General features: G+C 44.3%; 1 protein-coding gene across 4 annotated transcripts in view; it reads left to right on the top strand.

The window, feature by feature from the left end:
• KLHL6 (kelch like family member 6) overlaps positions 1 to 14,080 on the top strand; it is a 139,235-nt gene that overhangs the window by 92,491 nt on the left and 32,664 nt on the right. For all 4 annotated transcript variants that reach the window (XM_058662146.1, XM_058662145.1, XM_058662147.1 and 1 more), the window contains one exon: positions 8,745 to 8,910. In XM_058662146.1, coding sequence (XP_058518129.1) covers positions 8,745 to 8,910 — 166 coding nt within the window. The remainder of the gene's footprint in view (positions 1 to 8,744; positions 8,911 to 14,080) is intronic.

Raw genomic sequence — 14,080 nt, 5'->3', positions numbered from 1 at the left:
AATGCTGGCATCCAATACAAGCAACAATTTGAGTCTTGGATGCTGTACTTCTAATCCAGCTCCTTGCTAATGCACCTGGGAAAGCAGTGGAGGATGGTCCAAGTGCTTTGGCTCCTGTATTCATGTGAGAGATCTTGAAGAAACTCCTGTTTTCAGTCTGGCCCAACTTGGCCATTTTGGCTACTTGGGGAGTGAACCAATAGGCAGGAAGACCTCTCCCTGTGTCTCTCCCTCTTTTTTTTCTCTCTCTTTACAACTCTGCCTTTCAAATAATTTTTTTTTAAAGCACATGCAGAAGGACCAGAAAGATAAGTTGGTTCATTTGTTTATTTGTTGATTTTCTCTATGGACTGAGTCCTTACCAGGTCCTTTTTTTTTTGTTTTGTTTTTTTGCATTGTTCTAGCTTCTGGGAATACTGCAGTGAACATGGATGGTATTCTTGTGGGAGGATAGTCAAACTAGTCAAGCGATGTGTATTCTAATTCCTGGACATGATAAGGTTCTGGAAAACAGTGAAGGACATGAGCCTGTTAGGGAGTGACTTGACTGGGGGCAGTGCCAGGGGGAACTTCTTGAAGGGGCAGTGAGATGAAGCAAGGATCCAGTCCCCTGGATTGTGGAGGGGAGGGTGGCCCAGGCACAGCGCTGGGAGGCCATGGCTGACTTCCTCCCAGGCGACTGAAGCCCTTGAATACATTCAGTGTGGGAGGCAAGTTGCTGGTCTGGGCTCTATTTTGGAGCCGGTACTGACTCATTGCCACAATATTGGGCAACTGTCTCACTGCTGGGTGATTATTTCTATTGTAAAATGAGGATCCTAATAGCTACCCCTGTTTTACAAGTGTCGCATGAGAATTGGCCAACATTTTTCTAGAAAGTATTTTTAAATGACATAAGAGTTCACGTGTATGCTCAAGGGTGTATTGTTAACAACTCACCCAGCTGTGTTCTCAGAGCAAAACTTGGGCTGATACATCTTGTGCTGACACTGAGTCCAGGACTGAGCCCCCTTAGTCCTGGAGATGGCCTTGAACTCCCCTGAGTCTCTTGGTTTTCTGGTCCTGTTGAACTCCAGATGATGAGCCCAAAGCCCTGGGTTCTGGAGGTCTGATCTCCATTCTAGCTGCAAACACTCTGTGTGGACCAAACTTTACCAAGTGTTTCTAAGAATCTCCCCAGAGAGCAGTGGGAGGCCTGGAAGTCAAGTTTGGGAGACACGGTAGGTTGCTCCTTAGTTTCAATTCATCCATGTGGTGCATGGTAAGGTGATCTTATAAAATACAATCAAGTGACAGGGGGAAAAAATCCCAAAGAGGAGAGCAGAGCAGAGAAAGGCTGGGACTTTGGGAGCCAACCAGGAGTCCTGGCAAAGACACTGTTGTTAGGGCACTTCTCCTCCCTCTCTGTCTTCCAGGAACATCTGGTAAGTGAAGAGTTTTAGGCCAGTCTCTGTGCAGCCCTAACCCTTATTCATGCCCCGAAAGGGTGGTGAATAGCCACTGGCACTTCTGATATCCAGTTAGCAGACACAGCCCAGGTGCTGGCAAGTCAAGACTTCTCTGCCAGCTAGCCTCTCCCACCAACCTACCCAGAGTCCTCTGGCCTGGTCTGAGTCACCTTTCCCCGTGGAGATATTAGCAGATGTCGGGTGGACGTGACTTTACCTCTTTTCTCACATAGCTCTGAAGTATACCACTTTTCAGATGCAGAAGCTGAGGTTTTGGCACTTGCAGTAGATGCATGGTAAGTGAACGTGAGAGCTGAAACTGGGCTGTGACCTTTCTTCTGCCAGCCCATAGCCAGGACAGCAAGCCTGCTCCCCTCTTCTCACCCAGATTCCTGGAGCCCCTTCTCTTGCTTGCATGCAATCTCTCTCTCTCTCTCTCTCTCTCTCTCTCTCTCTCTCTCTCACACACACACACACACACACGAAGCCGGATGTGTTAAGGAATTTCCATAACTCCCAACAGTCAAAGGGTGTTGGAATGTCATAGCTGCTTGTTGGGACAGCTGTGAGGTGGCTGGAGTTCTCAGAGGTCTCTGGAGGTTTGGGCTAAGAAGACCTTGAGCACGACTTTGTTTTGCTTGGCTTCCTCCCATCTCTGTCCTGATTCCTGCTCTCCTAGCATATCCCCAGCACAGGAAGATTAAGCCTGTGGGGAATTCAGACACCCAATCCGGGATGGCTGAATTGGCGAAGGATGTTATCCAGGGACTGTGGTGTCAGGACAAAGTCTAGAAGCTCCATATAGCTGTGACAGTCTGATCAAGAACTCAGAGAACCAAAGAAAGCCCAATCAAGTGTTAAGTGGAAAATACGCAGACTTTAGTTAAGAGCAGTGTGCAAGGCATGGGAGTAGACCATCTATATACATTTCTCATGGGTTGTTATAAAATCACTCCATTGAAATTCTGTTTTCATGTGAACATTTCAGATTTAGAGACAGGTTCAATAAAAATTTTTTTTTCACTAATCTTCAAATCACATTCTAGGCAGAACAAGCACTTCACATTTTTTTATTATTTATTATTTTTACTTCATTAATTACATTGTATTATGTGACACAGTTACATAGGTACTTGGGTTCTCCCCACCCCTCCCCAAACCCTCCCACCATGGTGGATTCCTCTACCTTGTTGCATAACCACAGCTCAAGTTCAGTTGAGATTCCCCCATTGCAAGCGTATACCAAACATAGAGTCCAGCATCTTATTGTCCAGTCAAGTTCAACGGCTTCTTAGGTATACCCTCTCTGGTCTGAAGACAGAGCCAGCAGAGTATCATCCCAGTCAATTGAAAGCTCCAACATACAATCAGCAAAAATTTACATCATTATGGAATTAATTGACATAGTAATGAGTAACCAATATGTTAAAAGTAAATGCGAGTTCCTAGCCACCTTCTGTGACCACCTCACTTACATTTCAATTTTAGTTTATACACAACATATAACATTCATAACATAACATGTTATACATAACATCATATCATCTTAAATTAAGGCAAACATGTGGTATTTAACCTTTTGGGATTGGCTCATTTCCCTTAGCATTATGGTTTCCAGTTTGGCCCATTTGGCCACAAAGAACTGCATTTTGTTTTTTTTTTAATAGCTGAGTGGTATTCCATGGAGTAGATGAACCATAGCTTTCTTATCCAATCCTCTGTTGATGGGCATTTTGGTAAGCACTTCACATTTTTAAAAAAAGATTTATTTTTATTGGAAAAGCAGATTTACAGAGAGAAGGAGAAATGGAGAGAAAGATTTTCCGTCCACTGGTTCACTCCCCAAGTGGCTGCAATGGCTGAAGCTGAGCCTATTTTGCCTATCTGAAGCTAGGAGTGAGAAGCTTCTTCTATCTCTCCCATACATAGGTAGGGTTCCAAGGCTTTGGGTCATCTTCTGCTGCTTTCCCTGGCCACAAGTAGGGAGCTGAATGGGAAGTAGAGTAGCTGGAACATGAACCAGTCTCCATATGGGATGCTGGCATGTGCAAGGCAAGGATTTAGTCACAAAGATATCATTCCAGGCCCAATTTATCTTTTAATTCCATTTTACATAAACATCAAAAGAATTTATAGGCTGAGATAGGGCAACATAGATAGGGAATGGGAAAGAGAGAGGTGTGTGTAGGGGGGTAGGTGAGAGCTCCCAACTGCTTATTCCTCAGATGCTCCTAGTGCCTGGGGTTTGACCAAGCTGAAGCAGGAAACTGGGAATGCGATCTAGATCTTCCAAATGGGTGGTGAGAACCAACAATTTGAGTCATCATTGCTGCCTTCCAAAGTCTTTGTTGGCAGGAGACTGGAGTCAGGAGTCGGAGCTAGACATTGAACCCAGATACCTAATGTGAGATGCACGTGGCTTAACCAGCCTCTTAGGCATTAGGTCAAATACCATACCCTCCATGCACTTTTAAAAGTCCCTTCTTGTGTGGCTCACATTATATTTCTGTTGCTCAGTCGCCTTAGAGACTCCAACAAAGAGAAGGCTCAGGATGGGGCTAGCCACCTCCTCTCCAGGGAAGAAAGTCTAAGGACAGGGCTCTTTGTGAAATCAGGTGGTGGCAAGGTGAGCCCCATATGACATCACTTTCAAAGACGCATGACTGTGATTCAGCGACAGAATTTATGGCTAAAGAAAGTAGCTTGTAAATTAGTCCCCTGCCCAAGTGACATCACTGCTGCTTTGGTTCACTTGGAATTTACTAACGTAGGTTGTGGAATTTGCTTTTTTTTTTTTTTTTCTCTCATGCATCCTACTCTTATGAGGTGAGAGATATCAGTTGGGAAAGAGGGGAGTAAGGAGACGGAAGACAATTATCAGTGATTAAAGCAACAAGAAAGAGGGAAAAGGACAGAGACCAGGCAGAAAGATCTCATTGGCTTTAACAAAGTCAATGAGTCAAGGGATTCTCTTCTTTTCTTTTCTCTTTTTTTCTTTCTTTCTTTCTGTTACTTCATTATTATTAGTATTATTGCCATCACCATTATCATTGAACTCTGCTTTTTGGTTCCTGGAAAGCCGCAAGCAACTACTTCTGTTTTGTAAACTAGGAAAAGGGGGAAAGAAACTATTGATTGATTTCCAGAGATAAATAGAAAGCAGGAGAAAGAGAGGAGGGGCAGGTTGTAGGGGCAAATCTTCTGTGAGTGGGAGAGGAGGTCCCAGTGAGGGGAATTAGGTTCTGTTACCAGGGATCCACCCTGGGATCTCCCCAGTTCAAGGACTTGGAGGGGAGATGGTGGTTCCCTAAGACACCTCTTTGTACACCTTCAGCTTATTAAAATCCATCAGCAACTGATTGAAAAGGTTTTCTAGCTATTTGGCTGTGAACACAATGATATGTTTCTGGGAAAAGGCATTGGTGGTGTTACAGGCCTTGCACTCTGTTTGGGAGCAGGGAATTCTTAATTCCAGGGACACACAGCACCAGTAAGCTGAAGCGAGAACACACCAGAAAAACAGTGTTTTCTTTGAGTCTTGTCACTACTCATCAACCTTCAAGGGGCTCTACTTATTCACTAAATCAAAACCTAATCCTAGTCTGCCACCATCCGTCTCCCCAGTCAGGAGATTGTGGTTATCTTTACATTATTGCTTCTTTTTCTTTTTTAAAGATTTATTTACTTTTATTGGGAAGGCAAATTTACAGAGAAGAGATACAGAGAGAAAGATCTGTCTGCTGGTTCACTCACCAAATGGCTGCAATGGTTGGAACTGAGTTGATTCAAAGTCAGGAACGAGGAGGTCCTGAATTTGGGTGTGGCAAGGTGGGGGACAAGTGTGGAATGCTATGAACTGAATTGTATTGTACCTCCTGAAATCTATCTCCCTTCAGAGCATGCTTTTTGTTGTTCATAATGCAGGTAGGCTGAGGATTTTCTGTCTTTAATATTTGGTTCTTTTTTGTGTGTAAACTTTCCTTATTCAATTCATGTGTTCTTCCCCTTTCATTTTAAGATAAGTAGTTTAGAGTAACTAAATTGATCCTTCATCACTTTAAGAAATGGCCTCAGCTAAATACCCAATTTAGCCCCTCAGAAGTTCTGTTTTCCACACGACCTTAAACCTTTCCTCTTATTTCCAATAGTTTGTTCCTTATTTCAGCCCAGAACTCGCCATCATGACCCTTACTTAAAACTGGTGTGTGTCAATACTTAGTTCATAGCATTCTAAGATTTTTCTAGCACCCACCTCAAAACTTCTCTAAACTACAACCCTTATCCAGTTTAAAGATCCTTTCAGATTTTCTTAAAGATTTATTTTATTTTTATTTTGAAGTCAGAGTAGGGGGAGAGAGAGAGAGAGAGAGAGAGAGATCTCCCATATGCGGGTTCACTTCCCAAATGTCCACACTGGCTGGAGCTGAGCCAATCCAAAGCCAGGAACCAAGAGCTTCTTCCAGGTTTCTCGCTTGGGTGCAGGGTCCCAAGGACTTGAGTCATCCTTTGCTGCTTTCCCAGGCCACAAGCAAGGAGCTGGATGGGAAGTGAAGCAGTTGGGATATGAACTGGTGCCCGTATGAGATATCAGTGCTATGGGCAGAGGATTAGCTTCTTATGTTACCGTGCTGGCCACTTGGCTTTTGCTTTTACACTTTCATGTATTTGTTACAGCAGCAGCTTGCTTCTCAGCCCTCAAATCTATCACAAGCAGCTGGGGTGCCATAGGCCAGTTGGCTTAAACAACAACAATTTTCTCATTGTCTTGGAGGCACAAACCTGAGGTCAGTGTGTCAGGCTGGTTGACTTCTGATGAGGGCCCAGTTTGCAGGAGAGAGAGGATTCCAATTTTTCTTCCTCTTATGAGAACTCCAGCATAATCCTAGCAGGTTAGGACTTCAACCTTATGGTCTCATTTAACCTTAATTACCTCCTAAAAGCTCTCTCTCCAAAAATAGCCACACTGGGAGTTTAGCATTGAGGGTTTTGGGGTAAGTGGGCAAATTTAGTTCAGAGCACTCTGCCGAGTAGTTAAATGCCTCCATCCCTGGCACAATATACTGCACAGAGTGGGTGCTTTGTGAATGCATGGTGAATTCAAAGACATCGAACTCCAAAGCCCATGAGGAGTGCTTTTACACACCCTGCTCCTCCTGCTCCCCACAGCCATTAGGAGGTCAAGAGAAGGTGAACATGCTTTTGCAGGAAGAGGGCTGGAGAAACTGTCTGAGCCACAGCTATGGAAGCTCAGCTCCACCGGGCAAGACTGATGGCAGGCTGTTGTTCCTCCTCAACAGAAATTCCAGCTAGTTTTTTTGAAAATATTTATTTGAGAGAGAAGGAGAGAGAGAGAGAGCAAGTGAGCTCTGGTATCCACTGATTCACTCCCCAAATGCTCACAGTAGCCAGGACTGGGCCACACCAAATCTGGAGCCAAGAATTCACTTCAAGTCTCCCACATGGATGGGAGGAATCCAATTACTTGAGCCATCACCACTACTTCCCAGGGTCTGCATTAGCAGGAAGCTGGAGTCAAGAGCGAGGGTGGATTATCCAACCAAAGCATTGTGATATCGGACATGGATGTCTTATTTGGTGTCCTCAGTGCTAGGCCAGGCACCTATCCTGTCTAGTTTTGGATGCTAAGAGCAACAATACTTATTTCAAACATTTGGATTAGAAATATAGGTGTCACCTGGACTGTGAATTGTGCATCTGAACAGGCTGCCTCTAGAAGGCCTGGCCAAGCTGCTGCACAGGTCCCTGTTGCTAGACATTTTTCACCTCCTCCACGGACTGGCTTTATGTTCCCATCCACATTCTTCTATCTTCTTTTTCCCTACTTTCTTTTTTTCCCTCTCTACTTACAATGTAGGCAATATTGTCATGTTTTTAGTAACTTCAAGGTTTACAGAATTCTATGAATCTTTTCAGAAGCAATGAGTTTTAAAAATAAATAATATTGCCCACACATAACCTGAGAGGGACCAACGTTCAAATGGCTAAATGCAGGAAGCATGACAGAGTCACACATGAGCTTGGCATGGGGTAAAAAAAATCCCCAAACTCTCTGTATCTTAAATGGTCAATTAGTTATTGAGATCATCCTTATAATAAACTGTAAAAATAACTGCTCATGGGTCAGCATTATGGCCTAGTGGATTAAGCTATTGCCTACAATGCTGGTATCCCATGTGGGAGCTGGTTCAAATCCCTGCTGCTGCACTTCCAATTCTGCTATCTGCTAGTGTGCCTGGAAAAGTAGAGAGAATGACCCAAGTGCTTGAGCCCCTTTACCAACATGGGAGATCCAGATGAAACTCCTGGCTCTGGCTTTGTTCTGACCCAGCCCAGGTTGTTACAGTCATTTGGGGAATTAACCAGCATATGGAAGATTCTTTCTTTCTCTCTCTCTCTCCCTTTATGTACCTCTACCTTTCCAAGAAATAAAAATAAAATCTTAAATGAAGATCTCTTATACCCATTTCTACTCAGTCCTTATTGCATTGTAACAAACAAATGAACAACAACAACAACAAAAGTTTAAAATTCCTATTACAGATGAGAAAACAGAAGCTCATGGAGATTAGGAAACATGTCTGACTTCTGAGTTGTGGTAGTGGCGTTCAAATAATGGTGCTCTGTTGCTAAAAACACCATCCTTTCCATTCTGCTTGCTTGCTTTTTAACATGGGGGCTAAATACCCAAAAGACTGCTTGTGGGGAGTGGGCTGAAGCGCATCATTCCAGTCAGACCCAGCCTTTGGGGACTCTTGCCAAGAGATGAGAGAATTCAAGGCTCCCAGCTGGAACTGGCCTGAGACAAGGGTCTAGCCCCTGGGGAGAGGCAGCTGCAGGAGCCATTTGCACAGCTGGGACATATATGGACCTCAACCAGCCAGCTCGGTTGTGAAGCCAGGCCAAGAAGAATGAGTGTGACCACTGAGAACTGAGCCATAAACCCTGTTTAAGTGTTGGAAGAAGAGACAGACAGGATGGATGAGGCTTGGTGCACCCACAGGGCCCCCATAAGAATGTCTAGTACGCAACAGCAGAGCTGGGCCTTGGCTTTGAGGATACACCTGGGCCTGGCAGAGCAGGACCTCCCAGTTCAGAAAGCACTGACAGAGAGTCTGATATGTGGTGGGTACTGAGGAAGCAGAGAGAAATCAGCTCAGGTCCTGACCTTCAGAGCCGCCACTATTCCCAGAGGGGAGGGGAGTCTGAAAAGTGACCTTCCTAGGCCTGGAACCCAAAGTCCCACGAGGATTCCCACTCACACCGTCTCTCTTCCAGGGCCATGTTCTGCAATGACTTGAAGGAGAAGTACGAGAAGAGGATCATCATTAAAGGGGTCGATGCTGAGACCATGCACACCCTCCTGGACTACACGTATACCAGCAAGGCGCTGATCACCAAGCAGAATGTGCAGCGCATCCTGGAGGCTGCAAACCTCTTCCAGGTGTGTAAATAAACAGGCTCAGTGTCCTTCTCAGAAGCAGGTGAAAGCAGCAATTTCCCCAGGTACTGGCCTGGACTGGCTCCCAGGCCGGTACCCGGGATGGACACACACACACACACACACACACTCACACACACAGAGCTCACGTATGACACTCATGTGTGAGTTTTCTGGGAGGTGGTGAGATGGGGTGATGAGACTCCTTAATAAAATGATGCCAGCAGTATTTATTGCCCACAACCTGCATTTGGTTCCTGATGCCAGAATCAATGGCTACAGTTTGCCCAGCTGGATCCTGAGGCTGAAGTCAGTACTTTGTGTCATTACTTTGAATTCCCAGAACCCTGGGCAGGTGATTACTCTCCCTGTTTTATGGGTGGGAAAAGCCAGGTCACTTAGACAAGGCTGTGATTTGGACCCTGGGCTTTCTGAGTCCAGGCACACGTGTCTCTTGGGCAGCAGTGCCCTCATCCAGCAAAGAAGTGTGTCTGCTAGTACCTAGTGGTGACTATGAATGAAGAGTGTGGAGAAATGAGGATTATATTTTTTTATTTTTTAAAGATTTATTTATTTTTATTACAAAGTCAGATACACAGAGAGAAGGAGAGACAGAGAGGAAGATCTTCCATCCGACGATTCACTCCCCACGTGGCTGCAATGACCGATGCTGTGCCGATCCAGAGCCAGGAGCCCGGAGCATCCTCCAGGTCTCCTACGTGGGTGCAGGGTTCTAAGGCTTTGGGCCATCCTCGATTGCTTTCCCAGGCCACAGGCAGGGAGCTGGATGGGAAGTGGAGCTGCCGGGATTAGAACCGGCGCGCATATGGGATCCCGGCGCATTCAAGGCAAGGACTTTAGCCACTAGGCCACCATGCTGGGCCCGGAATGAGGATTATAGAAGATAAGGTCCAGAACCCTTGGACGAATGGCTACTGCTTCTGTTCAGTTTGGTTTTTCAAACTAATTGTGACAATTATATTGACTAACAAAATAATTGGACACATAGAGCATATCAATTGTATCCCTAATTATCAAAGTGGTCCTATGTCTGCCACCCTTGTCTAGGTCTGAGATTCTACACTACTGAACCTCATTCCATTGGGCTGTTTCATGGTTTGGATGGTGGGATTTAGGAGAAACAGAGTCCAGGGCGAGGTCAGGTCACTCCCAGGGGTCAGGGGCAAGCTCCAGATTCTGTTCATGGCTTGGGACATGGGATGGTAGTGTCTACTTGGGTCATCAGTGGGTTAGCAGTTGTGGAGAACAGAAAATCGGACTCTGGGATGGTGAGGAATGAGGAGTCCAGGATCCAAGCCCATTGACAATGGATTAGCTTTGTTGAAGTTAATGTGGCAGAATTTATGAGTTCCAGCAAAGAAGGGAGAGTGCAAAGAAAGAAAAATCAGCCATGCAACAGCAGTGATGAACTCTGAGTAACAGGTTGCTGCCATTACAGCCAGTTTCACTGACTCACTTTCCCGAACACGTCTGAAAGAGAAGGCTACATTTTTTTTTTAAGAGACCAAATTTAATAAATGCACACAGTTTTATATATAATGTAGCATATAACCATTTGGGGCATTTATGCTTTTTTATACATTCAGATATGTTTGAAACATTTTAAAAGATTTATTTATATTTATTGGAAAGGCAGATTTGCAGAGAGAAGGAAAGACAAAGAGAAAGATCTGTCCACTGATTCACTCCCCAAGTGGCTGCAATTGTTGAAGCTGAGCCAATCAGAGGCCAGGTGCAAGGAGCTTCTTCTAAATCTCCCATATGGGTGCAGGGTCCCAAGGCTTTGGGCCGTCCCTCACTGCTTTCCCAGGCCACAAGCAGGGAGCTGGATGGGAAGTGGAGCAGCTGGAACATGAATTGGTGCCCATATGGGATCCACCCGAATGCAAGGCAAGGATTTAGCTACTAGGCTCTCATGCTGGGCAATTGAAACACTTCTTAGGGTTACAAGACAGAACATAGAAAATAAACAGGAGTATTTTCAACATTTACAGGAAGTGATATGATAAAGATATGAAGTAATAGGATCTTTTCTATATATAATAATAATATATATTATATATAGTTATATATTATATATAGTTTTTGAAGTGTGTCTATATATGTATGTATATATGTATAGTTTTATATGTATATATATATATATGTTTTTTCCCCACAAGTAGCATCACACATGGTTACATCTTCACACGCTTCTAAAGAGCTGGTTACTTCCAACAGGGCGGGTTCTGCCTTCCCTGCTGACATCTCTAAGTCAGTTAACACTCACGTGTCTGCCCCCTCTAATTCCCTCTGTCCTCACCTGCTCACGCTCTTGGCCTCATTGATTGGCACAACATTCCTTCCTGGGTGCAATGGAGGGTTCAGCAACCTCAGGCTCAGTATCCCCATCTCACCCCCTCCACCCTGCCCACCCTCCGCTCTAGCAAAGAAACCCCGGGGAAATCCTTCCCCTGATACAGGAATCTCCATCAAGTTCAGGTTTTTAGTTTTTTTCTGAACTTATCTCTGAAAGGGCCAACAGTCTCTAGCACATCATTGATTCATCATTACTCAGTGTAACCACAGTTGCCATTATGGTTTTCATGTAGTCCCTTTGCTGGACTGGTCTATAATGAACAAATAACACTGGTGATAAGAATAGTAATGGCATTTATTCCTTTGAATAATAGTGTTTGACATCGAAATAGATGCTCAATGAATGCAAATTTTGACTGCTACATGCTTGGGTGATGGAGGGGGAACCAATTCTTATGTTTCCTATTTGTTTTTCTGACTGAAAGCAGGTGCTACCTATTAGGCTAAGGAGAAGTATTTCGTTTTTCCAAATGCAATTTTAATTTGCAATAACATTGCAAACTCATTACAGAAAAATTAGAAACCCATTCAAGCAAAATGAACATGAAAATGACCTATAATTTCCTCTTATTTGGAGAAAATATGACTTTTTTGGGGGTATGTACACTTCAGGGTTCCTTTTTATTTTTTGAAAGATTTATTTATTATTTTTGTTGCAAAATTAGATTTGCAGAGAGAAGGAGAGACAGAGAGAAAGATCTTCTGACTGCTGGTTCACTCCCCAAGAGGCCACAACAGCCAGCGCTAAGCCAATCTGAAGCCAGGAGTCAGGAGCTTCTTCTGGGTCTACCACATGAGTGCAGGGTCCCAACGCTTTGGGTCATCCTCCACCGCTTTCCCAGGCCACAAGCAGGGAGCTGGATGGCAAGTGGAGTAGCAGGGACACTAACTGGCACCCCGGCACATACAAGGCAAGGATTTAGCCACTAGGCTATCATGCCAGACTCTTCAGGGTTCCTTTCTTAGCACTGACATGGACAAAGTGACAAGGAAGGTGGTTAGCACAGCTTTGGAGCTATGCACTCCCCAAGAGAAGAAACATCCAGTGGTGCTGGCAGTGATGGGAGAAGAAGCATGAGCTGTGGGCGCCGAGGGAGGGGAACACTGATTGTTGTGCAGAGCTCGTTCCAGACAGAAGCAAGCCTGCTGACACCTTGATTTTGGACCTCTGACCTTCAGAACTGTGAGAGGATAGATTTCTGAGCTATTTAAGTCTCCAAGTTTGAGACAATAGGAAGCTAATACAAACTAAAAAAAGTTAACTAAAGCTAAAGGTCTTACAACAAAAATGATTACCTCTTGTTCTTGTTCTCTGCTTCCACCCACACTTCTAGAACAATTACTTTACCTTGTTTTGTTTTGAAAAATTTATTTTTTAAATTGCTTATTTGTTTATTTGATAGGCACAATGAGAGAGACAGAAAGTGGGAAAGGCAGTGAGAGAGATCTTCCATCTCCGGGTTCACTCCCCAAGTGGCTGCAACAACCAAGAGCTATGAACTCCAGCTTGGTTTCTTATGTGGGTTTTAGGAGTTCTAGCACTTGAACCACTTTTTTTGCCTTCCTCTGAGCATTAGTAGGAAGCTGAGTCAGAAGCAGAGCAGCTGGGACTTCAACAGGCACTCAAATGTGGGAGGCCAGCATTGTTGTAAGTGATGGTGTAACTTGCTGTGCCACAATGCTGTCCTCTTTTCATGTGTTTTAAATGTGTATTGCCTATTTGCTTCCATATTTTTAATGATTTGTATGCATTGTGCATGCACGCTCTCTCTCACTTTGCTTCAGTTTTAGATAGCTTGATTTTTCTTCGTCCTGTTCCTGGCAGGTTTCTCTTAAGGCCTCTTGCCTGCAGTTACCCTTGTCTTTCCTTTGCTGACAATTTGAGAGTGCCTTTCACTCTTTTCTAAGTGGATTTTATGTCCCAGAATCCCATGACTGAATGTCTGTGTTCCCCTAAGATTCATGTGTTGGACTCCTAACCCTCAATGTGATCGTATCAGGAAGTGGTGCCTTTGGGAGGTGATTAAGCTTTTTTTTTCCTCTCAAAGATTTTTTTTTTCTTTTTACTGGAAAAGCAGAGAGAGAGAAAGAGAGAAAGAGGGATATCTTCTATTACCTGGTTCACTCCTTGAATGGCCACAACTGCCAGAGCTGGACTGGTCTGAAGCCAGGAGCCAGAAGCTTCTTCCAGGTCTCCCACATGGGTGCAGGGATCCAGTGGCTTGGGTTATCTTCTGCTATTTTCCCAGCACGTTAATAGAGAGCTGGATCAGAAACAGAGCAGCGGGGACACAAACCAGCACCCATATGGAGTGCCAGCACTTCAGGTGGAAGATTAGAATGGTAGATTGTGGCGCTGGTCCTGTGGTTAGGTATTGAAGGTGAAGGGATTAGGTGCTGTCACAGCGGAGACCCTTGGGAGCTCTTTTGCCCTTTTCCCATCATTTGGGTATAAAACAAGGAAACATGATTTATAATCCTGAATACTACTCTCTCCAAACCTGAATATACTGGTACCCTGAGTTGGAACTTCCAGCCCTTGGAATTGTGAGCAATAAATAAGTAACTTTCTGTTGTGTAAAAGACACCCGCTAAATGGTACTCCATTATAACACCTCCAACTCATCATGACAGTAGTCTTCCTTGACATGGATGCCTTCATTTGAATGGTCCCAGCCTTCAATAGCTTGCTATGAAAGAGGATAGAGGAGATAAATGTTTGGGATAAAATTGATTTTATACAACCTCATACTTTGATAGTTTGGGAGCATGTTTGAAGATGTTGTTCCATGTT

This window comes from Ochotona princeps, chromosome 3 (assembly GCF_030435755.1).
Source record: "Ochotona princeps isolate mOchPri1 chromosome 3, mOchPri1.hap1, whole genome shotgun sequence".
Lineage (NCBI taxonomy): Eukaryota > Metazoa > Chordata > Mammalia > Lagomorpha > Ochotonidae > Ochotona > Ochotona princeps.
This window is presented reverse-complemented; position numbering and strand designations above follow the sequence as displayed.